The 25,509-nt window shown below is 44.8% G+C and overlaps 1 protein-coding gene across 1 annotated transcript in view; it reads right to left on the bottom strand.

Annotated features, from left to right (window-relative positions):
* Positions 1-25,509, bottom strand: part of OCA2 (OCA2 melanosomal transmembrane protein) — a 175,198-nt gene that overhangs the window by 69,152 nt on the left and 80,537 nt on the right. The window contains 4 exon segments of the mRNA XM_032479273.1: positions 12,156-12,264; positions 15,245-15,302; positions 18,145-18,292; positions 22,386-22,518. Of these exon segments, the coding sequence (XP_032335164.1) occupies positions 12,156-12,264; positions 15,245-15,302; positions 18,145-18,292; positions 22,386-22,518 (448 nt within the window).

Below are 25,509 nucleotides of genomic sequence, written 5' to 3'. Positions count from 1 at the left end.
AGACACAAGGTATTTTCCATGATCCTAAGAGAAATTTCAGTCAGGAAGATGGACGCTCCTCTAAGACTACTTTTCCTCATCGTTTGAGGAGGGCTGGATGTCCTTCCGGCCAGAACCCCTATCGTAGCACTCATGAATCCGACTTTAGAAGAGGGTATGTATTCACGGAGTTTTACTGTGTCAGAAAAATTCCCTATAATAACATACAGTGGAAGGAAGTCTCCCTTGTCCCTACAAAACCTCAATTTCTTCCTTAATTTTAATTGCACTGCCCGCAGAACCAGCAGTGCCAATCAAACTGCCTGGACGCAAGCACGTCTGGTGCCTTCACTGAAGAGTCCAAGTGGCACTTGAGGGGTGCCCCAGGCCCCTGCCAGTAATGTTCCATTCTGCTCTCACTCAGCACTGGCGCCTCAACCACAGCCAACAATAAAGGATGGAGTGGTAAAAGCAACATTTACCTGAGCTGGAGCCGCCTTTATCCCATGGAGCATCTATCAATCCCTTCCTTGAGCCTTAATCTCTCACCAAGAGCTTTGCTGTTCCTTACAGCAAAATCTCTACGAGGCTCTGTACGTTCTCACTCAAGCCTCCAGCAGGGGCCAGGTTTCAATGCAAAACAGAGAGCTAATGGGGGTCCCTTTACCCCCATTCCTAAATAAGTTTCAGAGGAAGGCAGAACAAGGGCCCCCACCACTGGCTGAGCAGCCTCCTGGCACAGCCCTGCTGGTCACCCCACAGCAACCCCACCCATGAGGAAACCCTGAGGCTCTCGATGATTAACTAGTTTCCTTCAGTTTCAGTGACTTTCTGGGGGGCAAAACCAAGATTCAACCCCCAGTCTGTGAGGATACCTTTCCATCGCACCAGGGTGGACCCCTCTCATGTGCTCAGTCTTCAAATGGGATGCTTTCATCACCTAAAACACACCTGGTAACTCCACGTGTGAAACCTCCCCCCTCAAAGGCAATGTGTCTCCTGCGCTCAGAGATGCAACTTGACTGTGTTCTACCTGAAACCCTGCAGTGTCTTTTATAAAGAACATATTATACGACATTGTAAACTGACAATACTTCAATAAAATATATATATATATACACAAAAAAAAACCAAAATTAATAATATCTTTTCTCCCAAATGGAAAAAAAAAGGAACATATTGTACCCGGTCCGGCTCTGGACATTTTGCAGGTGCCTTTGAACAATACTGTCCTGAAGAATCCACTACCTAAAGTTAAGATGAAATAACTTAAATACGTTATTCAAGTACAGTCAGTTACAATGTGTCAGTTTCTGGTGTGCAGCACAATGTCCCAGTCATGCAGATACATACATATGTTTGTTTTCATATTCTTTTTCATTAAAGGGTATTACAAGATATTGAATATAGTTCCCTTTGCTATACAGAAGAAATTTGTTTTCAGTTTTTATATACAGTGGTTAACATTTGCAAATCTCAACCCCCCAAATTTATCCCTTCCCACCTCCTTCCCCCTAGTAACCATAAAATTGTTTACTATGTCTGCAAGTCTGTTTTTGTTTTGTAGATGAGTTCATTAGTGTCCTCTTATTTTCTTTTTAGATTCCACATATGAGTGGTATCATAACTTATATGTTTTAAGCCACACAAGAGGAATCTCCAGAGAATGTCTCAAAAGTTATACACCTCATATTCATCCTTCAAACCAGAAAAACTCACAAATAGTTTGTGCATACTAGATAGAGTACAAGCCACGCTGTCTGCCTCCCTTTGGTGAGGCATCTCATGTGTACTGGCCATGAACTGCCTAAAACTGGCCACATGAAATTTACCACAAATAATTCAGGACTTTCAGTTGCAGAAAAACACTATGTTGTCCATGGGGTAGTTTTAAATCTACCTGCTGAATCAGTCATTCACCCAAGCATTGAGCTCCCAGGGCACAAGCCTAAGCTTGCTCTTGGGGAGCTCCCAGTCCACAGCTGGGTGGGCAAGTAGGACAGGCAGCATCGAAGGAGTGGGATCAGAAGGTGACAAAGAGCGGAGTCACCAAGGGGTTAAGTTCTACTAACCACACGCAGGGCAAAGGCCTCGGACCAAGAGGAGGGAGCATCTCATTACCTGCACGATTACTATATATCTGTGCGGTGCCCTATCGTGAGAAAAGTCCTATTCTTTCTAGTTCCCCTTTAAAATCCAGCAAAAGCAAGGCCATTTTCATCATCTCGTGTTTTCCTGAGCGGCTCAGCAGCCTGCCTGAGCACGGTCCTTTCAACGTGGCACTCAGCCTTGCTCCAGGTGCTGTTTCTGAGACCTCTGGCCGAACGAGGTGACTCGGTCCTCACAGCCTCCTCACAGCGGCCACTGAGGCGCACTGCAGGCGCCCACGGGCATCAGGCCACTGAAGACTGCAGCTGTGCTTAGGGCCAGAGCAATCTGGCCTCCTATCTGCCTTCTCCCTGCTCGATTCAAGGACGCGGCTGCAAACTTCCAGCAGCAGCTTTGACGTCAAAGCTCGGAGTAAAGCTCACGGCTCCATTTCAACACCTGGCAGCTTCCAGTCAGGTTTAAGAAACGCAACATGTGGCTTCCAATCAGGCTCAGGAAACAGCGCAATTACAAGTCAGCTGTTTTTAAAGAGGTGAAATTGAAAGAATAAAGGTGATCTTAAAATAGTGATCCTATTGTTTTGCTGCAACTAAAGTTTCCCACCAGTAGTGATGGGGAATGTGGGTGGGCAGGACCCCGCTGAGCTGCCCCTTCCTCTCCACATCCCTCCAGCCCCTCCTGCTCTCCGCCCTGCGGACCACACATCAGGAGGCTCTCGGGCCCAGGATTCCAGCTGGGCTGTGCCAAGGGGAGCCCCAGCGGGAGGTGGAGAGAGGGTGAGAGGGCTCACAGCATGGGTTATTTTGGACCCCTCCCTACAGGGACTTTTCACTGAAGGTCTCACAGCTCTTGTCAAGGTGGCCTTGTCATCGCATCCTTTTAGTTCCTAGGAACCTCTTTCTCTGTCATACACACACACAGCCTCGGGGACACCACTCTACCCTTCATGGTTCCTCTGTCTTGCCCACTGGTAAATTCTATTCAAATTACCAAGTGTGAGTATATGCAGTCTGTTTTCTGGGAGGGCTCTGAATGATACAGTGAATGTATTCATTAAATTATTTAATCAACATTTTGCTTGAACTATGGCATACATCCAGAAAAGGGCATTGATTTCAAATAAACCATATAGCTCAATTATAGAGGAAATACAGGGGGAGGGTATAGCTCAGTGGTAGAGTGCTTGCTAGCAAGCACAAGGTCCTGGGTTCAATCCCCAGTGCTGCCTATTTAAATAAATAAATAAATAACCTAATTACACCACCCCCCACCAAAAATACTGTATTCCATGCTTTATGTCAACTATATCGCAATAAAAAATCTGTAAGGAAAAATTTAAAGGAAATACATTCATGTAACCTCCTCCCAGGGAGAGAAACAGAACATTAGTGATGTTCTAAAAGCCCAATTAAATCTCCTTCCATTCCTCACACTTTCCCTTCAGCCCTTGACTCCTAACACGATAAAGTAGACTTGCCTGTTCCTGAGTCTTCATTCATACACAGAATCATACAGTATGCACTCTTTTGTATCAGACTTTTGTTGTTGTTGTTCAACATGTTTGTGAGATTCAGTCACGCTGTTTCAGTTTCAATAATCCATTTCTTTTTATTTCTGTACAGTGTTCCACTCTACGGTTATCCCACGATTTACTGATCAGTTCTAGGGTGGATATGTATGTGAATGGCTTCCAGCTTGGGGCTATTATTATAAATAAATATTATAATTAATATAATTTAAAATATCTTAATATCATAATAATATGAGGATTTTAAGACGTGTCTTTTGTATGCATATGTGTACATTTCTGTTGGGCATATAATTAAAGACAAATTTTCTGGGCAGTAGATATGCATTGTCCTGAACTTCAGCAGTTGCAGCAAAGTCATTTTCAAAAGACTCTGTACAAAATTTACAACCTGTATGACACTGTACGACACTTCCCCCTGCTCTACATTCTCTAATATTTGGTGTTGCCAGCCTTTAATTTTAGCCATTTACGTGTGGATGTAGTGGTGTCAAGCTGTGGTTTAGAATCACATTTTACTGATGACTTAGGAGGTTAAGCACCTTTTCATATGCTTATTGGTAATTTCAGTCATTTTATTATTTTTTTGTGTGAAGTGTCCATTCAGGATTCCTGTCCATTTTCTATTGGATGCTCTGCCTTTCTCTTACTGATTTATAGGTATTCTTTTTATATTTTAGTTAACTTCCCTTTTAAATTATTGGTCATATTTTAACATGTGGCCCCCATTATCCTGGTCATAATTTTCTAGATTAGGAAAAAAAGCTAATCCAACCTGGGCCAATCAAACTCCTCACCGGGGAATCTGGAATTCAAAATAGCCTTTTCTCTCTGTGTGGCTGAAACTGAGCGCCTATAAATCAGGAAACTAATGAGACCATTTCTATTCAGCCATGAGCAGAAAAAAGACAAGAAAATGGTCCATGGAGAAGTATGAGGCTATTGGAAGAGAAGTAAGGGTGTTTGGGGGCTGGAGCACACACGCCTTCTCGCTGGATGCTTTCCACTTCCTAAGTCGGCTGCCCCCCCGCCCCACCGCCCGGAGCCCACTGTCCCTTGGAATCTGCCAGTTAGCCCAGTATCATTCTAATAATCCCCTCTGCTGCTTCAGACTGATGATGTAGATTGCTTTATTGGTAGCTAAAAATACTTTAACAAAGACAGTAAAATTTCTCAACAGAGGACACCAAAAGACATTGACAATACCTGCAGTTTTGAAACGATATCAGGGAAATAATTAGAGAAGTATCTCCAGAACTGAAATCTAATCAAACACACTGTGAGAGAACCTAGGGGGACGTTCTGAACTAATTATCAAAGAAGGAGAGCTAGAAAGTTGCTAACCAAGGTTATAAATGTCAAAGCCAGAGACATTTTAAAGCCAGCTTCACTGATTCTTAGACATCAGTTGTCTGCAATTCTAAAATCATAAAGTTTGGAAAAGCAAAATTTTTTTACAAGTTCTATGTCAAAATTCAACAAAACCTGATCTGAGCTAAAATAAGGCTATTTGTCATCACAATTTATCCCACTTTGTATAAATATTCATGTTTCACTGCAGAAATATTAATGTTTGAAGGCCAGGATGTTGGTCCCAAACACCCCAGGGGTGTTACATTATATACAATTCAGTGTGTTCACTTAATTCTCTTTGTAAAATACAAACAAAAAGTCTGAATTTTGAAACATATCTGGCACCAAGAATCTCATGTGGGGACTACAGACCTGTCTGTACATAACAGCTGGGCAATCTGGGACTTAATTCCAATGTATGTTTCAGATAAAGATCCTTGCACACTGGAGTACTATCACTTTCCCAGATGCACATGAACTTGACCATGGCCCTTACTGACTTTCTTTCTTCACTGCTGTTCCACCTCTTGCACCTTTGGGTGTCCCTTGGGGTCCTCCTGTCACTCATTCAGAAGTCAGTGGCAGTGGCCAGCTCTGTGTAAACGTGCCCTCCTACAGGTGCACCCTGACCAAGTCTGCCTTTGAACCCATGCACCAACACTGCTTCCAGTTGGGGCTCCTCTGTTGTGTGGCCTTCGTATTTAGCAGCTGGATGCACATGCAAGTTGGCATTCCAGGGGGAGGAGCTTGGACCAATGGGCGATGGGTGCCAGTGGGTGAACGCTCGCTCCTTCTCCCACGCAGCCTCATGGACAGTCCAGAGACACATTCCCTATTTCTTCTCAGATAGTTCTATGGGATGGAGTGACCAGTGGCTCATAATGGTGGCTAGATGATGATTCAGCCTTGTTTTGACTCACTGCCTCACCATTCTGCCTCTCTGTCTCCAACTTCTCTTCCCTAGGATAACACTCCCCAGTGAAGAACCCCTACAAGCCTTTGCTTCAGGCTTCACTCTCTAGACAATCCAGGCTGAATCAGTAATATACCAAATTCTCACAATAATGAAAATCTTAGCAATGTTCTCCTAGGGCAGTCTATCCAGGCAATAGAAATAAAAGCAAAAATTAACAAATGGGACCTAATTAAACTTATAAGCTTTGCACAACAAAGGAAACTATAAACAGAACAAAATAGGTAAACCTATGTAATGGGAGAAAATATTTGCAAATGATGAGACTGACAAAGGTTTAATTTCCAGAAGATATAAAAGTTCATTGAACTTAATAACAAAAAAACAACAACCCAGTCCAAAAATGGGCAGAAGATCTAAACAAGCAGTTCTCCAATGATGACATACAAACTGGCCAATAGGCACATGAAAAAATGCTCAATAGCACTATTAGAGAAATGCAAATCAAAACTGCAATGAAGTATCACCTCACATCACTCAGAATGGCCATCATTTTAAAGTCCACAAATAATAACTGCTGGAGAGAGGATGGAGAAAAGGGAACACTTCTACATTATCGGTGGGAATGTAGTTTGGTGCAGCCATTATGAAAAACAATATGGAGATTCCTTAAAAAAATAAAATTAGATTTACTATGTGATCCAGCAATCCCTATCCTGGGCATATATCCAGAGGAAACTCTAATTTGAAAAGATACATGCACCCTGATGTTCACAGCAGCACTATTTACAATAGCCAAGACATGGAAGTAACCTAAATGTCCATTGACAGATGACTGGATAAAGCTAATGGTGTTGGGAAAACTGGACAGAAGCATGTAAATCAATGAAGCTAGAACACTCCCTTACACCATACACAAAAATAAACTCAAAATTGATCAAAGACTTAAACATAAGATAAGATACAATAAACCTCCTAGAAGAAAATAAAGGCAAAGCATTATCTGACATACATCTCAAAAATGTTCTCCTAGGGCACTCTACCCAAGCAATAGAAATAAAAGCAAGAATAAACAAATGGGACCTAATGAAACTTACAAGCTTCTGTACAGCAAAGGAAACCATAAGAAAAACAAAACGACAACCTACAGAATTGGAGAAAATTTTTGCAAATGATGAAACTGACAAAGGCTTGATCTCCAGAATATATAAGCAGCTCATATGACTTAACAAGAAAAAAACAAACAACCTCATCCAAAACTGGGCGGAAGACCTAAACAAGCAATTCTCCAAGGAAGAAATACAAATGATCAGTAGGCACATGAAAAAATGCTCAATATCACTAATTATCAGAGAAATGCAAATCAAAACTACCATGAGGTATCACCTCACACCAGTCAGAATGACCATCATTCAAAAGTCCACAAATGACAAATGCTGGAGAGGCTGTGGAGAAAGGGGAACCCTCCTACACTGCTGGTGGGAATGCAGGTTGGTGCAGCCACTGTGGAAAACAGTATGGAGATTCCTCAAAAGACTAAGAATATACCTACCATATGACCCAGTAATCCCACTCCTGGACATATATCCAGAAGGAATCCTACTTAAAAAAGACACCTGCACCCCAATGTTCATAGCAGCACTATTCACAATAGCCAAGACATGGAAACAGCCTAAATGTCCATCAATAGATGGCTGGATAAAGAAGATGTGGTATATTTATACAATGGAATACTACTCAGACATAAAAAACGACAACATAATGCCACTTGCAGCAACATGGATGTTCCTGGAGAATGTCATTCTAAGTGAAGTAAGGCAGAAGAAGAAAGAAAAATACCATATGATATCATTCACATGTGGAATCTAAAAAAAAAAAAGTCACTATGAACTCATCTACAAAACTGAAATAGACTTGCAGACATAGTAAAATATCTTATGGTTAGCAGGGAAAGGATGTGGGAAAGGATAAATTTAGGAGTTTGAGATTTTCAAATGTTAGCCACTAAATATAAAGATAGACTAAAAAACAATTTTCTTCTGTATAACACAGGCAACTATGTTCAATATCTTCTAATAACTTTTAATGAAAAAGAATATGTGTATGTATATGCATGACTGGGACATTGTGCTGTACACCAGAAATTGACACATTGTAACTGACTGTACAATTTTAAAAAGAATCAATAAGAAGCTTGTTTATGTATTCTGTAAACCTGTATCTTGTATCTACTAATGGGTCAGGTGTTAACACAAGGAACTGAGTAGAGAAAAGCTTAGAAGACTAGGATCATGTGTGAATCTAACTGGGCAGGGTAGCATACCAGGGCAGAGAGGTAAACAAGTGACTATATGAACATGTGAGTTCTACATTTAAGCATAGTCCACCTACTAGAAGAAAACATAGGCAAAACATTCTCTAACGTAAGTCTTAGCAATGCTCTCCTAGAGCAGTCTACCCAGGCAATAGAAATAGAAGCAAAAATAAAAAACAAATGGGACCTAATTAAACTTATAAGCTTTTGCACAGCAAAGAAAACCATATACAAAATGAAAAGATAATCTACAGAATGGGAAAAAAATATTTGCAAATGATGAGACTGACAAGGGCTTAATTTCCAGAATATACAAACAGCTCACATAACTCAAAGACAAAAAAATAAAGAATCCAATGAAAAAATGGGCAGAAGACCTAAAACATTCCTCCAACGATGACATACAAATGGCCAATAGGCACATGAACAAATGCTCAATATCACTATTAAAGAAATGCAAATCAAAACTACAATGAAGTATCACCTCACATCACTCAGAATGGCCATCATTTTAAAGTCCACAAATAATAACTGCTGGAGAGGGGATGGAGAAAAGGGAACGCTTCTGCATTATCAGTGGGAATGTAGTTTGGTGCAGCCATTATGAAAAACAGTATGGAGATTCCTTAAAAAACTAAAATTAGACTTACCATATGATCCAGCAATCCCTATCCTGGGCATAAATCCAGAGGAAACTCTAATTTGAAAAGATACATGCACCCTGATGTTCACAGCAGCACTATTTACAATAGCCAAGATGGAAGCAGCCTAAAGGTCCATGGACAGATGACTGGACAAAGAAGCTGTGGTATGTTTATACAATGAAATATTACTCATACATAAAAAAAGAATAATGCCATTTGTGGCAACATGGATGTACCTGGGATCATCATACTAAGTGAAATGAGCCAGAAAGAGAAAGAGAAATACCACATCATTTACACGGGGAATCTTTAAAAAATGAGACAAATGAACTTACTTACAAAACAGGAACAGCCTCACAGACATAAAAAAGAAACTTGTGGTAACCAAAGGGGAAGGGGGAGGGAGGAGGGATAAACTGGGAGATTGGGATTTGCAGATACTAACTACTATATAAAAAACAGGTAAACAACGAGGTCCTACTATATAGCACAGGGAGCTATATTCAATACCTTGTAATAGCCTATAATAAAAGAGTATGAAAAGGAATGTGTGTGTGTGTGTATGTATATTTAAACTGAGTCACTATGCTGTATACCAGAAATTGACACAACATTGTAAACAGACTATACTTCAATTAAAAAAAAAACTTGGAATTTAAAAAAAAAAAAGGTATAGTCTAATCATGCCAAGTGCTGGCGAGGCCGAGGAGCTGCTGGAACTCCCTACCTACTGTGGAAGTGCAAAGTGCTACAGTCACTCTGGAAAACAGTGCAGCAAATTCTTTTAAAGCTAAACATACACTCTGCATATGACCCAGCAGTCCCACTCTTAGGTATTACCCAAGGAGAACAAAAACTGAGGTTCATACAAAACCCTGCCCATGAATGTTTGGAGTAGCTCAAGTTGTAATAGAAAAGAACAAATCTGACTCCGTATTAGATCTGTTCCTTTGGCTTTAACCCTGTGCCCTGTTTCTTAAGCTTGGTCTTGCTAGCTCTGCACTTACGTAAAGATAACAAGTTGCAGAATAGAGAGTAACATTTTTTGTTGGAGGTTTTGCAGGAGCTCCATGACCTGGCCCTCGTGGACAGCTGCAAGAACAAAGAATTGCTACACCAAGAAGTTTGCAAAACCACCCCCCCCCTTTTAATATAAAAGGAGCCTGTATTCTTAATGGGGGAGGATGGTTCTCCAAGATGTTAATTAGTCTGCCATCCTCTCGGTCTGCCAGCTTTCCAAATAAAGTCGCTATTCCTTGCCCCAACACCTGGTCTCCTGATTTATTGGCCTGTCTTGCAGCCAGCAGAACGAGTTTGGATTTGTAACATACAACCACCAAAAACAGAAACTACCCAAAACGTCCTTCAGTGGGTGAATGGATAAACAAACTGTGGTACACGCGTACCACGGAAGACTACTCAGCAACAAAAAGAATGAACTACTGATACACACGACAACTCAGATGAATCTGAAAGGCATTATGCTGAGCGAGAGAAGCCAGTCCCAAAGGCTGCAGATAGTCTGATTCTGTGGCTATGACATTCTCCAAAGGACAAAACTATAATGATGGAGAACAGATTGGAGTCACAGGATTAAGGCAGAAGTTGATTACAAAAGAATAACACAAAAGAAATTTGGGGCGACGTGATGGAACTAGTCTGTATTTTGATTGTAGTGGCAGTTACGTAACTCTACATCTTTGTTAAAATTCACAGCACTGTGAATTTGACGAGAACCCATTAAAGATACGCTAATCAAATTTTTCTCCTTTATAACCTAATTCTTTCCCATCATGGTGAAAATGCAAATATACAGATTATGTATTCCAGAATCCCCATATAAAATCATTTGTACACAATACTAACTGAAAACACAAGATTTAAAAGCAGCAATGAAATACACTCCTCAATCCCAGACACAGCAACCACACAAAAGGGATGTAACATCTTAGTAAAAAGCAAAGAATTCTTAGGCTAAAATTTAAAATTTCATAGTAATCAAGATTTTTAAAAGTCCATATGGTTAAAGATGTGACTTTAAATTTTGAAAGTATTGTTATTTATACTAAGACCACTGCCAAGTGCTAACAAAATTGCATGCAAACTCCTATATATTTTTTACTGTAAAAACTAAAAAATTTAAATGCATGATCTGTCCTTTTAAAGTGGAATCTCAGATTAGAAACCAAACAATGTGTCAACACCCTAAAGAATTAGCTGATGAAACCCTTCTGCCCACAGAACACCCATTCTGTTGTATTTGTTTAATCTTTAGAACTCTAAAGATTTATAGCGGCAGCCAAGAACCAAAGGAGCAGTGCTGTGGTTCGAATAACTAAAGCCTGCCCACATCACCCATCTATTTTACAAAGAGGCTTTGTTTTCTACAGAAGTTCTATTCTTCAAATGTTGTAGGAAAGCAAATTTTTATTAGAAGATATTTAAAACATCTTAGCAGAGCTCATTTTGAAGGAAAATCATAAGTAAAGATTTTGGTCACAGAAAACACTCTTTGACACCACCCCCAATTTAACTTTCTCATAAATCTATACTTTAAACTGAGGTGGGTTTTGGAAGTGGTTTTATTTAGTTTAAAGTAATGACACCAATTAAGAGAAATATTACATCAATAAGAAAGATCTGAGAAACGTGAAAATTGATAGAGAACTGAAAAGTCCCGGGGTTTATAAGATACCTAGTGAGCTCATTCTGCAAGATGGTGATGTCTCAGGTGCGGACGAGCCATGCAACCTAGACCTTGAGGAAGTACAAAGGGAAAGCCGCAGCCCAGTGAGAGCAAGAGAGGGGAAACCCACAGGAGCAGGTGGGAGAACAGCGTTCTGCTGTCTGGGAAAAATGGAAACCACTGGGCAGGGAGAGAGACCACGACCGGTCTCTCCGGCCCTCTCACTGGTAGTCTCTCATCTAACTGTCGGGTCGGGCTGCAAAACCTGCAGGACTATGGCCCTGCTGATACGACCTCCTGCCTCTTCTGGGGGCGCTTCTCAGGCACCAGTCTGAAGCTCCGATGCTCAGGTACACCGGTCTATACGTGATACTGAGCTGATACTACGCACCCTGTTCTCCATCCCTTCTAATGTCAGACTGTGGAGGGGCTGAGGGTGCATGGTCCTGGGGTTCATCTGTCTCCCCCCAACCCCTCCCCTCTCCCTCTCCTCCCGAAAACCTTCCCTCAAAGGCTGGCCAAGCTCCATCTCAGCCCTCCTCGCCGGTGTTTGGGAACAAGCTTTGAAACCTTCCCTTCCAGACTGTGATAGCCTATCACGAAAAGCTAATTCAAAAAATCAGACTCACCGAGATCGAGATGAACACCAGGGACAAATGAGTTCAGAAAGCACATGCAAATAACAAGTCCCAACACCGTCAGGCATTTGGCGAGCAGAGTCCTGTCTGATATTCCGTGCTGTGAGAGAGGAAAACAGCTCAGTCAGCGCGGCCTGATTCCTGCAGTGGGCCCACCAGCCTCCATGACTTGAATCACTACAAATTCCTCCTTATGGTACAAAGTATAGCACCTTGAACTTGAAAGAAGGTAAGACAATGCGTTACAAGGGAAACAAAGATTCAAGATCACAGCATTCAAAATCTTCATGAAAAATAAACACAATGATACAGTAGCACAATCCTTTTGTAAGACACCTGACTAAAGAGATTTTCAGCTTGACACAGAGATGCCAAGCTGTTCCCAGCCCTGCTGCCAGCATTAGATGAGATACCGGCAAAGCCACTGTGGAGGCAACACATAAGCTCCAGGGACCTGGCCCTTTAAGACACATGTATTTCCACAGGTCCTGTGTGCTCACTGCCTTTTAGTTCACCTTTCCCTCTATTATGCAAGTCCCTGCTTATCTAGCACTGAGGTTAAAATATTCTTGCAATATGACTCCCGTTGAAGGCACTTAGCAGCCCCCTGATTACCAGCTGACACCCATGGGATCCTGCCCCAGGCATACAGGAGCCAAGGGGAGGCGCTCTGCAGCATCTCCATTCACCTCAGAGTCACAGACCTCCTTCTAGGGGACCTGAGCCACAGGGCAAGACAGGGCAAGGTCCCCAAAAGGTGCTGTGCTCTGAAGGCCACAGCTGTGTGGGGCTGGGGCAGGGAGGGAGGGAGGACCCAACACGCACGTACACCGGGCACAGGGTCGTCCTGCCCCACTAACCAGGACCCTGTGCGAGTCACGCTCGCCATGTGCACTGTGTCCTTTCTTAAGTGTGGTCCCACCAGCACATTTGTCTGTCGGTCTATGTCTAAGATATCTAGGTCTACGTGACTAGATAGATAAAGCTATAAATAGAGATCTAGCTAAAGAAATGGGTATAGGTAGATATTGACAGACACAGAGATATGGGTAAGATATGGGTATAGATGAAGATAGAGATGTAGAAACAGAGACAGAGACACAGAGATGGGTAAGACACAGACAGGGACACGAGCCTGGGTGTGGGTATACATACAGACTGACAGAGATAAGGACAGACTTTCTCTCCTGGTTTCTCCGGTCACACAGTTAAAGCTGCTTCCATAAAAACCACAAGCATATCGTTCTGGGTCACAGAGGCTCTGGCTGCAGCCCCTGGTCCCCTGCTCACAGGACGTGGGGCTGCCTCCTGAGCACCTGTCCCCCCTACCCCACCCACTACCAAGGCTTGTGGCTTGGCCAGCCCCCACTCATCTTCCCCTTCCCCCGCCCACCTTCCAACGAAGGCCAATTTTGGCAGATGAGTCTGTGACGGAGAATTAGGAGGAAAGGCGCAGGGCACCTCACTGGGGGTGAGGGGAGGCACTGCAAGCCTTCCCTGCAGCCAGGTTAACCACAGAAACTGGGCATGACCACGGACCCCTCCAGGACTGGAATTGGAGGGCAGGCAGGACAAGGAATATTCCAGTGTTGCTCAGCTGGTATCAGATGATCCAAAGTTTGTCTTATTAGTATTTTTGGGTGTCTGTCAGATTTTTCTCCTTTGGTTACCAGGGGCCATCACAGTGAGAAGTCAGATCCTTGCTTCTTGTTTCCGCCTCTCCCCGACCCTTGTCCACTGAGTACCCAGAGAAGTATGCAGCCTCTTCCCTAACTCACAGCCCAAACTATGGTCTAGAAGGGTGGGCAGGGTCTGTCTAAACCTGAGACCCAGACAAATGTCAGAGCCATACCCATCTTCCCTAACTTTAACCATCTGAGTGGGACAGAGATTGAGAGGAGGGACACAATGAACCTGTTACCTACTAGGACCCCCAGTGTCTAAATTTCCTTTAACGAAGGGCAAAACATTCCCATCATAGAGAGTGGGTAAGCGGTCTTGTAACTGAGCAGGACCCTGTGGGGCCTCCCTGGGCAGACCCCTCCCCCGTATCCTCTGCTGCAGCTCCTCTCTGAAGCACCCAGGTAACAGTATCTCATGTATGTTTCCTGAGTGTTTCAGATGCTTAAAATCAGCACCAAAGGGAAGACATTAACTGCTTGATGATTGAAAGCATATGGCCCCCAGACCTCCTGGCACCTAGGGGATCAGAGCATTGACCACCCTGTTCCCTCGACATTAACCAGTCAGAGAATTGTGCACAAGCTGACCACATACCTGTGACCTCCCCTCCCTTCACCTGGCCTTTAAATATGCTTTGTTGAAACCCTCTGGGGAGTTCAGGGTTTTCCTTTCTTGGTCCTGCAATAAACCTTTCTCTGCTCCAAACTTATGTTACAGTTTATTTGGCCTCATGGTGCAGCGGGCACACGAACCTGCCTTTGGTCACAGTCTCTCCCTAGGAAATAAACTACCTGGATATGAAATTTCCCAAAGATACAAATGACTTCTGGCAGATCTTGAGCAGAGCTGTCTTGGCTGGGAGAGGGACACTGTGTGTCCTCACATGGGTTGAGAAATTCCACCAAGGCAGGAAAATGAACAAAATAACTCCAAATCAGCTTTGCCCCCTCAAAGTCAGAGCCACACGACAGAACACACTCACCCCATCTCTGCCCCAAAAGGCGTCCCATCCCCAGCAGCACACCTCGCCTGTCTCAGCCTGCCTCCCCTCACCTGCACTATAGGAACCACAGGGCCTGCCTTTCCGGGTCAGGGAGGGGTGAGAACCTCAGGCATCCGCCAGCCTTCCCTGATGCCACATTACCACAGAAAGGGCTGCCCTGTCTTAAAGGGAACATAAAAAGTTTAACTTCTCAATTTCTGGACAAAATAAGCCTACCATGTCTGGAAAATGCACCCCCCCCCATTAACTCTAAATAACTTACATCTTGTGTACAACTACAGGAGGAAAAAGGGAGATGACTTTCTATTGCAACTTCATATGAAGCAAAGAAAAAGAATCTACCCAGTTCTTAAAGAGGCAGGTCAGAAATCTCCAAGAAAAGAAACCACGATACCTTTTTTTGTAGCTCCTGGATATTGGTCTCCCAATTTTTATCTTCCTGTGAGATCTGTCTGAAAGACAAAAGGGCAGACTCATCATTTTCCTGGTGACATCGAGCAGGAAGGTCAGCAGGGTGGCAGTTGGCAGGGGACCCGGCCAGGGTACCATCCATCATGTGATGCAGGTGCGGCCAGGGAGCAGCGCAGGTCTTGCTGTGCAAGGTGCCTGATGGAGCTGTGTTCGTGGACTGGGAAGGATGCTCACTCTACCTTCCCAAAGGAAAAGAATACCAGAAATGACGGGAATGCTTAAGGAGGAATATGTGAACTCAGCACAGGAAACTGTTGGGGGACATGTGGCAGGCCGGCATCGCAGGTGGCAAAAAAATTTACCAGAAACCAAGAGACGTTTAAGAACAAAGGAAAAGTTTAATAGGTTCGCTGCTACTGGCAACAGCGGGCCACACAGACAAGAGGTGCCCGCGTGTCCACTGGGATGAACGCTCAGGGTCTTTTATTGAGGAAGGGACTGTGAACACAAAGGGACGGGGGAACAGATGTTTGGTTGGCTGTCAGTGAGGCAGGGGGCTTTGGTACATGGAGGATCATGGATTTACGACTCCAGTAAGATGGCGACAGGCTGGCACAAGCAAGACAGTGGGATGTGTGACTGACAAGGAGGAGCCGCGGGCTGAGACAGGTCAGCCTGAGCCACAGAGAGACTAGCCGTTTCCCAGGGCTGTTCATCCTGCCGAGCAGACACCCATCAGGAGTTTACCTCCGGAAGAGGAGCAGGCAGACGCCCAAGGGCTGGAAGTCTGGAGGGCAGGGAGGAGCCCAGGCCGCAGCAACACCTGCTGGCACTGCAGAAATGTCAGAAGCACATTGGCCAAAATGGGAACAGGGGGATGACAGGAAGCCAGCTTGGTTTTCATCTCTTCACTTTCTACTTCTCTACATTTTTTTTTTCAAAATGAGGGCATGTTACATTTATAATTTATCTAAAGGGAAAAAACAGGAACAGGAATGCTACTTGCTTTAGTGGTGATTTTTTTTTTCATTTGGAAATCAGCTTCCTTCCAGCTCTGGTCATGGCGCCCACCCATCTCAGTTTCCATTTCAGTCACATCTATTTGTTCCAACCTCCCTTTCCTTTTTAATCTTCCCTATCAGCACATCTTCTTTCTCTGCTTTATTTTCTCCGTGACCAATTAGGGAAAAGCAGCTGCATGTCGGAGAATTTAGCTTTAATGAACACTCACAAGTCGTAAGTATCAAAGGAGGTTGACCAGGCAGCCAGTGCAGACCCTACAGGAAATCACAGCAGACCCAAATGAGTGGTTCCCAGGACAGCTTTTCAGAATAAAATGTAGAAACAAGACCTGCAGAGCACTTGCTTTAGATCGCCCTCAGTCCATTCTGCTCCTCAGTGACTGAGTGGCCTTACAAAGCCACTACCCTCTGCAGGCCTCAGTTTCCCTTTCTGTTATCAACACAGGATGAGCTGATGGAAACATGGCGCATCTCCGAGCCCACAGCTTTCTCCCCATTTGTAACTGTGAGATACACTGACTACATCCATGCCAGACAGAGCTCCCCGAAACTTGAGTCAGTAGAGTAAATACATTCATTGCAATTTCCTCCTGCATCTTCAAGTTACAAAGCTTTTCTTTTTGGGACCTATTCCTATTGTTGAAGGTGGTCACTCTGTCCCCAGCCTGCAACTCAGGGCCTTCCTGTAGCCTGAGGGTAACAGGTCCTGCTTCTCCAGCATCACAGGGTAGAGGCAGGGCCTGGGCTGGGATGGAGCCGAGGATGCGAGGCAGGGCTTTGTCCTGGGCTGCGTGTCTGGACAGAGCGAGTCCCATACACTCGCCCGTGGCCTTCTCTCCCCAGGATCAGAGCAGACTGCAGCCTCACTGGACGACCCTTGGGGTTGGTGCCGGTTCTGTGCCCAGCTCCCATCCTCAGTCTGTTTGCCAGCTCTCTGGGAACACAGGGTTGGTTTCATCAAACCGCAACAGCTCTTGCTTTTCCTGTTAGTGCTTCCAGAGTGAAGACAGGTTGGAACTCAGCACCTCATCCAAGGAAGGACTCTTATTGTTAACCTTTACATCTCAACTTTGATTAAAAACAAATGCCCAGAAATGAATTGAATAGGACTTAGGTATTCTTTAGTAACTGAGCAGGACCCTGGGGGGCCTTCCAGGGACAGACCCCTCCCCCATGTCCTCTGCTGCAGCTCCTCCCTGATTAGTATCTCATGTATATTTCCTGAGTGTTTCAGATGCTAAAAACCACCACCAAAGGGAAGCAATTAACTACTTGCTAATGGAGAGAATGTGGCCCCCAGACCTCCTGGTGCTGAGGGCACCATAGGGTTGACGCCCTTTTACCTCACCATCACCCAATCAGAGAATTGTGCAGGAGCTGATCACCTACCCTAGGACGCCCCTCCCTCCCTGGCCTTTAAAAATGCTTTGCTGAAACCCTTTGAGGAGTTGTGGGTTTTTCTGGGTATGAGCCATCCCGTCCTCCTTGATCGGCCCTGCAATAAACCTTCCCCTGCTCAAAACTCCGATGTTTTGGTTTGTTTGGCCTCATGGGGCATCAGCCACAGGAATTTGACTTCAGTAACATTTTGAGCTCCCTGGAAATCACCTACTTAGAGAGTATTTTGTTAGATTTATTTGTTATATTAATTGTTTTGGATTCTTGTTGTGCAGTAAGTGTTAGGTGTGGAGGCGTGGTGGGCAGTACTTACCCTGACATCACACTTTCCCAGATGTATAACCCTGGGCAAACTGCTCAAATTCTCTAAGCCTCAGTTTTCTCATCCTTAAACTGGGGCTCCTAGTAAAGATGAGAACTGCTGCTAAACCAAGAGTGGTGTGAGCAGGGCCCAGTGCGGTACCTGTGGAAGCTGTGCAGCCTCCGGGCCAGCAGGCGCTCCAGCGACAGCACCTTCTCCAGGAGCAAGCCTCGAACCGCGGTCTCCTCACGGCTGGCGGGGCTGATGCGCTGTGCGGTCAGGCGCCAGACATGAATCTCGTGCTTCAGTTCTGTGGAATATTACTCAGGCGTAAAACAGAATGAAATATTGACACTGCAGTAGCACAGATGAACCTAGACATTATCATACTAAGTGAAGTAACTCAGATAGAGAAAGACAAACATTAGGTGTCATTTACATGTGGAATTTGAAAAATAATACAAATAAATCTATGTGCAAAACAGAAACAGACTCAGACAAAGAAAACAAATGTATGGTTACCGTAGCGGGAGAAGGGAGGGTAAGTTAGGAGTGCAAGATTAACAGATACAAAATACTTTATATAAAACAGGTAAGAAACAAGGATTTACTATATAACACAGGGAACTATATTCAGTATCTTATAATAACCTATAATGAAAATAATCTGAAATATATATATAACTGAATCACTTTGCTGTACACTTGAAACTAACAATATTGTAAATCAACTATACTTCAATGTAAAAAATTCTGTAACCATTAAAAGGATAATGAGAAACTACTATGAATGACTTTAGAATAATTATTTCAAAAACTGAGATAAAATGGACAAATTCCTTGAGACTTAAGCCACCAGTGATCACTCAAAAAGAAATAGATAACATTAATAGCCCTATATCTATAAGGAGTTTGAATGTGTAGTTAAAAACCTCTTTGGGGAGAGAGGGTGTAGCTCAAGTGGTAGAGCACATGCTTAGCATGCATGAGGTCCTGGGTTCAATCCCCAGTACCTCCTGTAAAAATAAATAAACCTAATTACTTCCTCCCCACAAAATAAAAAAAAATTAATAAAAAAATCACTTGGGAGGAAGGAAGGAAGAAAGGAAGAAAAGAAGAAACAGAGAGTAGAAAATGTAGTAGCAATTTTACACCATTTCTTCCAAAAAATTAAAGAGAAGAATATATTTCTATACTCATCCTTTCAGGACAACAAAGACAAGACATTTCAAGAGAGGAAACTACAGATCAATATCCCTAATGTGCACATACAAAAATTCTGTGCAAAACAGTAGCAAGAAGCAGATGAGCTGATATTTGGTGAACAGAGGGGCAGACTCTCGTGATTATTTGTGCTTTTCAAAAAAATAAACCAAAATCTCTCCTGTTCTTAACACTTGGCAGGCTGACCCATCCTGGACCCTGCCACTGGGGGCCTGGTGACAGTGGTGACGAGCTGCATCAGTCAGTGGTGGCGTGGAACATGTGGTCGTCTCTGCATGACGACCAGCAGCTCAGGGCTCTGAGAACTGCTGATGAGCAGGGTGCTGCCAGCCCACAGTGGGCACGAGGCCACTGAGATTTCAGAGCTACTTATTTAACTGCAGGGTAACCAAGCCTATTCTAACACTCTGGATGCCACCACAGACCTTTTGAAACCAAATCTCTGGGATAGGTTTGGAGTAGGGATAGGGTTTGGAGTAGGGCTTGGGAATGTGTAGTTACATCAAGCATCCCCAAATTGGAGACCCCTATACCCAACAGTGGCCCAGAGTAATTTCCCTGCCTCTGCACTGCTCCCTCTGTGCTGACTTACAGCCTGTCTTGGCGTTGCTGGAGGGTTTCAGCATTATCCAGGTCCCAACCATCCCCTCCCACATCACTCAAAGCTTTTCTCACCTCCTTACTCAGGAAGAGCAAAGGAGTCTACTATGCAGATTTGTTTTCTGTATATCCAAACTCATCTCAAGATAACTCTCCAGAAGAGCTTATTCACAGCACAGAATTCCCAGGGGTGGGCCTCATCATCTGCATATTTAACAAGTATTCCTGGGTCACTCTGATCACCAGGGAGGTTGGGGGAGGCTGGGGAGAGATGCTGCTGTGCCCACACAAGCTTTAAGAGACAGATTAGCGAGTGCGATGGAGCAGTATTCCTAGCTCTCCATTCCTAGCTCTCCAAGTATTCAGTTATCTCACTTTATATATACTAATTGATGATAAAACATCTTGAACACCTCTAACTGGTTGCTGTGGGTTGAATTCTGTCTCTCCAAAATTCATATGTTGAAGTCCTAGCCCCCAGGACCTCAGAATGTGACGTGATTTGAAAATGAGGTCACTGCAGATGTAGTTAGTTAAGAGGAAGTCATTAGTATGGCCCCAAATCCAAAATGACTGGTGTCCTTATAAATGGGGGAAATGTGGACACGGACACACACATGAGCAAGCGCCACGTGAATAGGAATATGGTCAACTAGAAGCCAAGCAGAGAGGCCTGGAACACATCCTTCCTCACAGCCAACCAATCCATGACTTTGGATTTCCAGCCTCCAGAACTGTGAGAAAATAGGCCACCTATGGTGGCTTATTAAGACACGTTAACATGTACGGAAATAAGCCATCTGTCAATTAAGCCACCCAGTCTGCAGGTACTTTGTTACAGCAGCTAGCACAAACTAATACACTGGGCAATGACAAAAGTGGATCAAGATATCTCACTGCAAGAACTATTATTTTAAACAAACATTGATTAAAATCTTCTTCAAAACAGAGAAATAATGGGATTATTTGAAGGTGTCCCCTCCATTATAAAGCTGTAAGAAGATCTAGGAGTCTTTTTTCTCAAGAAATCCACGTAACCTGCTCTGTAGACCACTAGGATGAAGAATTATCAATGCTGTCAAGAAAACACATTCTTCCTAAATAAAGTAAACTATGCTACATGGCAGGAAGCTTCCGTGGCTCTGCTGCCGAAAGGACTGTCCTGTTCGGCCCCCAGCACCTGTGTCTGTGTCCCCCGTTCCCTCCAGCCCCCAGCACTGGGCTCACCCCCCACAGTTCAGAGCCCGTTTGGTGAGGCTATGCCCACTCTCCCCTTGAGCAGCCGTGCACAGGAAGCTGCCGGCTTGTCTTGCACCTACATCTCCTTCACTCAGAGCTGGGCCAAGTGGCCACCAAGGAATTTCTTGTCGCCTGACTGCATGTAAAGAACCATTTTTAAACCCACAGGAACACTCCAGTTTTTGTGTGTGTGTGTGTGTGTGTGCAATCAATACATATTGCCTGAAAGAGAAATTTCTGCTTATCATCCTGTTTCTTTGGTAGAGATGGGTGACTAAATTCTGTTAAGAATAAGCTTGTTTAACATAGACGACTCTTGAGAAGGTATACATGACATTTTCGTAACTAGAACAAAGAAAGTCAAATTCTGAATACAAAAGTCTCGCAGAAAAGAAAGGCAGATCTGCCTTGTGTCGTCTCCATCTGATGAGCAGGAGGGCTGGTGGGAACACACAGATTCCCAGCTATTTATATGGAAATGAATAAAGATCAGGAAGACTGAAGTCAGAGGTCAGAAGAGTAACATAGGATGAGGGAGGGTGAACACACAACCTATAAGCTCTGTGAGGTCACCACGAACCACGTGAGGGAGAGGTTCCCACCCATCACTGCGCTCCTGGACACCAGTGTGCCTCGTTACCTGGGCAACCTGTGCAGGGCCCGGCTGAGCAGCGGCTGGCTGCTTCCCAAGTAACCTACTGCTTTTAATATATGCTGATCAGCAATGTTCTCAATAAAACATGTACTAAAACTTTAAAGTGAAGAAAATGTAAAACCATGAGATGGCCACGAGCCCTCTCCCTCCTGGTCACTGTCACACCAAAATGATCTCTTTTTTTTTAATTGAAGTATAGTCAGTTACAACGTGTCAATTTCTGGTGTCCAGCACAGTGTCATCAAAACGACCTTGATGAACACGGTGTTTTATCCCGTGCTGGACTGTGTTGCCATTTGTGTAATCACATTTGGACTCAAACCACGACATACTAGAACACTGCGGTCTGTCTACAAGCCACGCGGTTTGTGGTGTGTACACGTGGTTTAACGTGTCACGACGTGCAAACTGAGCGGTGGCCACTGCTTCCCACACTGCACGCTCTAGAACACCAGAGGGGCACGGCTCACAGGTTTAAAGCCCCTGAAAGCTCCCTGCATGCCAGAGGCATATGGGGGGCACACTGAGTGCATGGTGTCCCAGCGACCGACACTTCCCTGAGGTCGTATATGTGATTAACCTCATGCCTTTCTGTGGCAACTCCCCCTGGGGTGGGGGGAAATATATATATATGTATATTGTGGCAGTAAACTCTGAGGCTATGGGAGGAGGCACTTCCACTCACCAACAATTTCACTGGGCTCCTTGTTATAAAGCTTTTTGTTCCAGTAGAGGAGCCTGAGGAGCGGAAAGGAGAACAAGAGAACGAAGCAAATCCCAGCGAACATGTGTGCTGTGAATCCGGCGAAGTCCAGGCCCTAGAAACGGCAGAGGAGAAATGAAACCACAGATGGCCCTTCCCGAGGTGCGGGCATCAAGGGTCGGGGATCCAGGGAGGGCTGAGCGCCAGGCCCACCGCGTGGCAGGCTTCAGATGGGGGGCTGTGTACCCAGCACGGAGCCCACTGAACAACAGGCACTCTTCACCATGTTTTTTTTGGGGGGGAGGGGTTGGAGGAAGGCAATTAGATTGACTGATCGATTGATTTCTTAATGGTGTTACTGGGGATGGACCCTAGGATCTCGTGCATGCTAGGCACACGCTCTACCACTGCGCTATACCCTTCCCCCCAAATAGTGTTTTGTTTTGTTTTTCCGTTGGTCACCTGAGGAATCTATTTTCACTTGTTTTTGGAGAAGTCCATTTTTTTTTTTAATGGAGCAACTGGGGATTGAACCCGGACCTCGTGCATGCTAAGCATGTGCACCACCACTGAGCTATCTACCCTCCCCTTCACTGTGATTTTGAAAACATTCAGGATTTGTTTCTTTCATATTGAAAGGCCAATTCTTACCTGAATGACAGGCAACCTGAGGAAGAAACAACGTCACACCTAATCCCAACCTCAGCCGGATCTACCTGTCACCACTGGGCTGACACGTCCCCCCACGATCCGGTGGCAGGACTGAGGGGGACAAAACGTAAACCTATGAGGCAGTATCCACCCATTTAAAGTAAACTGGGTTTTATAAATATTTCATTGAAGTCGCTGCCATCAATCTGAAAGAGCACCCCGTGCCCGGAGAGCACAGCCCTCCGCAGGCCACCCAGTGGCCATCGGGACTCAGGCCCCCTCAGGGTTTCCCGACCGGCCTTGGGGTCCCAGGCAGGTGCCTCCTCCCTTCCCTTACACTTCCTTGGCCTGCCTGTGAGCTACCTGCCTTGGTCAGCCGCTGAGGACATCTTTGTGGATGGATGGAGTCCCCACTGGGTTAATTTGTCAGGGAATAGGTCAGCAGTATCACTGGTCAGTTTTGTCCTTTCTTTCAATCTGTGCTTAAACCTTCCGCAAATATGGGTGGGTGCCCCTGAACCTCTAGCAGGACAGACAAGGCTGCTGTCCCCAGGAAGCGGCCGTGAGAACCAACTTCTCACTGGTGAGAACTCCAGGTCTTTCCTACTGTGTTCATGGACCGCTGATGCCACAAAAGAGGGTCAGGGGGCAATGACAAAACACTGGGGGACCCCCAGGCAGGAAGGACCATGGGGATGAGGCCAGTGTGGTCCAACAGAACCCAGGCATTCTGGCTCTGCACTTGGGGACCTTTGGGGGCACACATGAGGGTACGGAGTGTAGGTCCCAGGGGATGTTAGTGATGACTTTGAGAGACCACGCCCAAGTCAACAGTCAGAAAGCCCACCTTCTATAGGACTGAGTTGGAAGGAGTGATTTAAATTATATTAATTGTTTTTATTAAAATGTGCTTATTTGGCTCCCTCAGTTCCAGAAAAGATCTGAAACCATTTATAATATTGCTAAAGATACAATATAACTTAGAAGCCATTATTAGTAAGCTGCGTCAAAATTTAGGCTTGCCAGTGTGCAATGACCTGAAGCTCTTATCTCTCACAGCTACCTGCACATCCAGTGGCTGCCCTTGAAAACAGCAGCTGAATAACGGATGGAGCTCTGTGAGGGGACTCGTACACAGACAGCAGCGAGAGCTCCCAAAGGTAGGACTCACGGTGTGACCAGAGGCAAGTTCGTGTGCCTGATGCCCCGTGAGGCCAAACAAACAGAAAGATTGGAGTTTGGAGCAGAGAAAGGTTTATTGCAGGGCCAAGCAAGGAGGACAGGGTGGCTCATGCCTAAGAAAACCCTGAACTCCCTGAAGGGCTTCTGGATTAGAGACACTGTGTCACCAAGAAGGGACCTGTTTTAAGTCCAGCCAGGAGGGCCACTGGAACAACGAATGCCCCATGTAGGGGAAAGTCCACCAGGACCCTGCCCGATATGCAAATGAGAGGCTACTGGAAGCAGGCCTGCCCCTAGTCCCAAAGGGGGCTTGGGGCTCCCAAATCAATGAAGGCCAAGAGGACCGAAGACTGACAGGCCCAGGACCCTCCCTGGCTCCCAAAGGACACTGGTCATTTCTCCGGAGGACTCTAGGGTAACCCCTGGCGTGGCAGGTAGGAAAGTGTTTTCTTACTAGATATGGAGGCCACCTACTCTGCGCAGACTGCTTTCCCTGGACCCTTGTCCTCCCAATCCTGTACAATAATGGGGATGTACAGAAGGCCCCACACCAACCGATTCACCACCCCTCTCCCCTTAGCTGCCTGCTAGAAAATTTTACCTCTGCACATGAGTCTCTGCTCATGCCTGTGTGCCCTGTCCCCTTGTTGGGAAGGGACTAAATTCCAGACAATAGTCCAATTCAGAGACCTTTAATGGGGACGGCACCCACCAAGAAAAATGCCTGCTCTTGGCCACGGGAGCCTGCCTCAGTCCCAAGCCAAAGGAGGCCTCCCACCCACCCCAGCGAACCCCACTGTCGGGGACACTGCGGTCCCTGGCAGAGCTTCTATTGTCAGGCTCCCTTTAGAAATGAAACTGAGACAGGAGGGAAGGGGCCAGGGCACAGCCATTCAAGAAACGACAGCAATTAACACCAAAATGGTGGAAGATTCAACGCCCAGTCGGCCTTCTGAGTAAGACAGACTGCACTCTGTGGAGTGTGTATCTCTCTAAATAAATTTGCTTTCACTTAAAAAAAAAAGTTGAAATTTTAAACCATATTTTCTTCAAATGTGGTTTTCTGTCCCCCTCTCTCCTTCAGGGACTAACTCTACAGATACATTAGGCCACCTGAAGTTCTCCCCTTAGCTCATTAATGCTTTTTGTTACTTACTATCTTTTCACTGTTTTATTTTGGATCCATGTCTGCCAGCTCACTAATCTTTTCTTCTGCAATTCCTAATTTGCTGTTAATCCTAACAGGAGATTTTTATCTCATACAATATAGTTT

This window comes from Camelus ferus, chromosome 5 (genome assembly GCF_009834535.1).
Source record: "Camelus ferus isolate YT-003-E chromosome 5, BCGSAC_Cfer_1.0, whole genome shotgun sequence".
Lineage (NCBI taxonomy): Eukaryota > Metazoa > Chordata > Mammalia > Artiodactyla > Camelidae > Camelus > Camelus ferus.
Note: the sequence above shows the minus strand (reverse complement) of the source record. Positions and strands in the feature narration are given on the sequence as shown.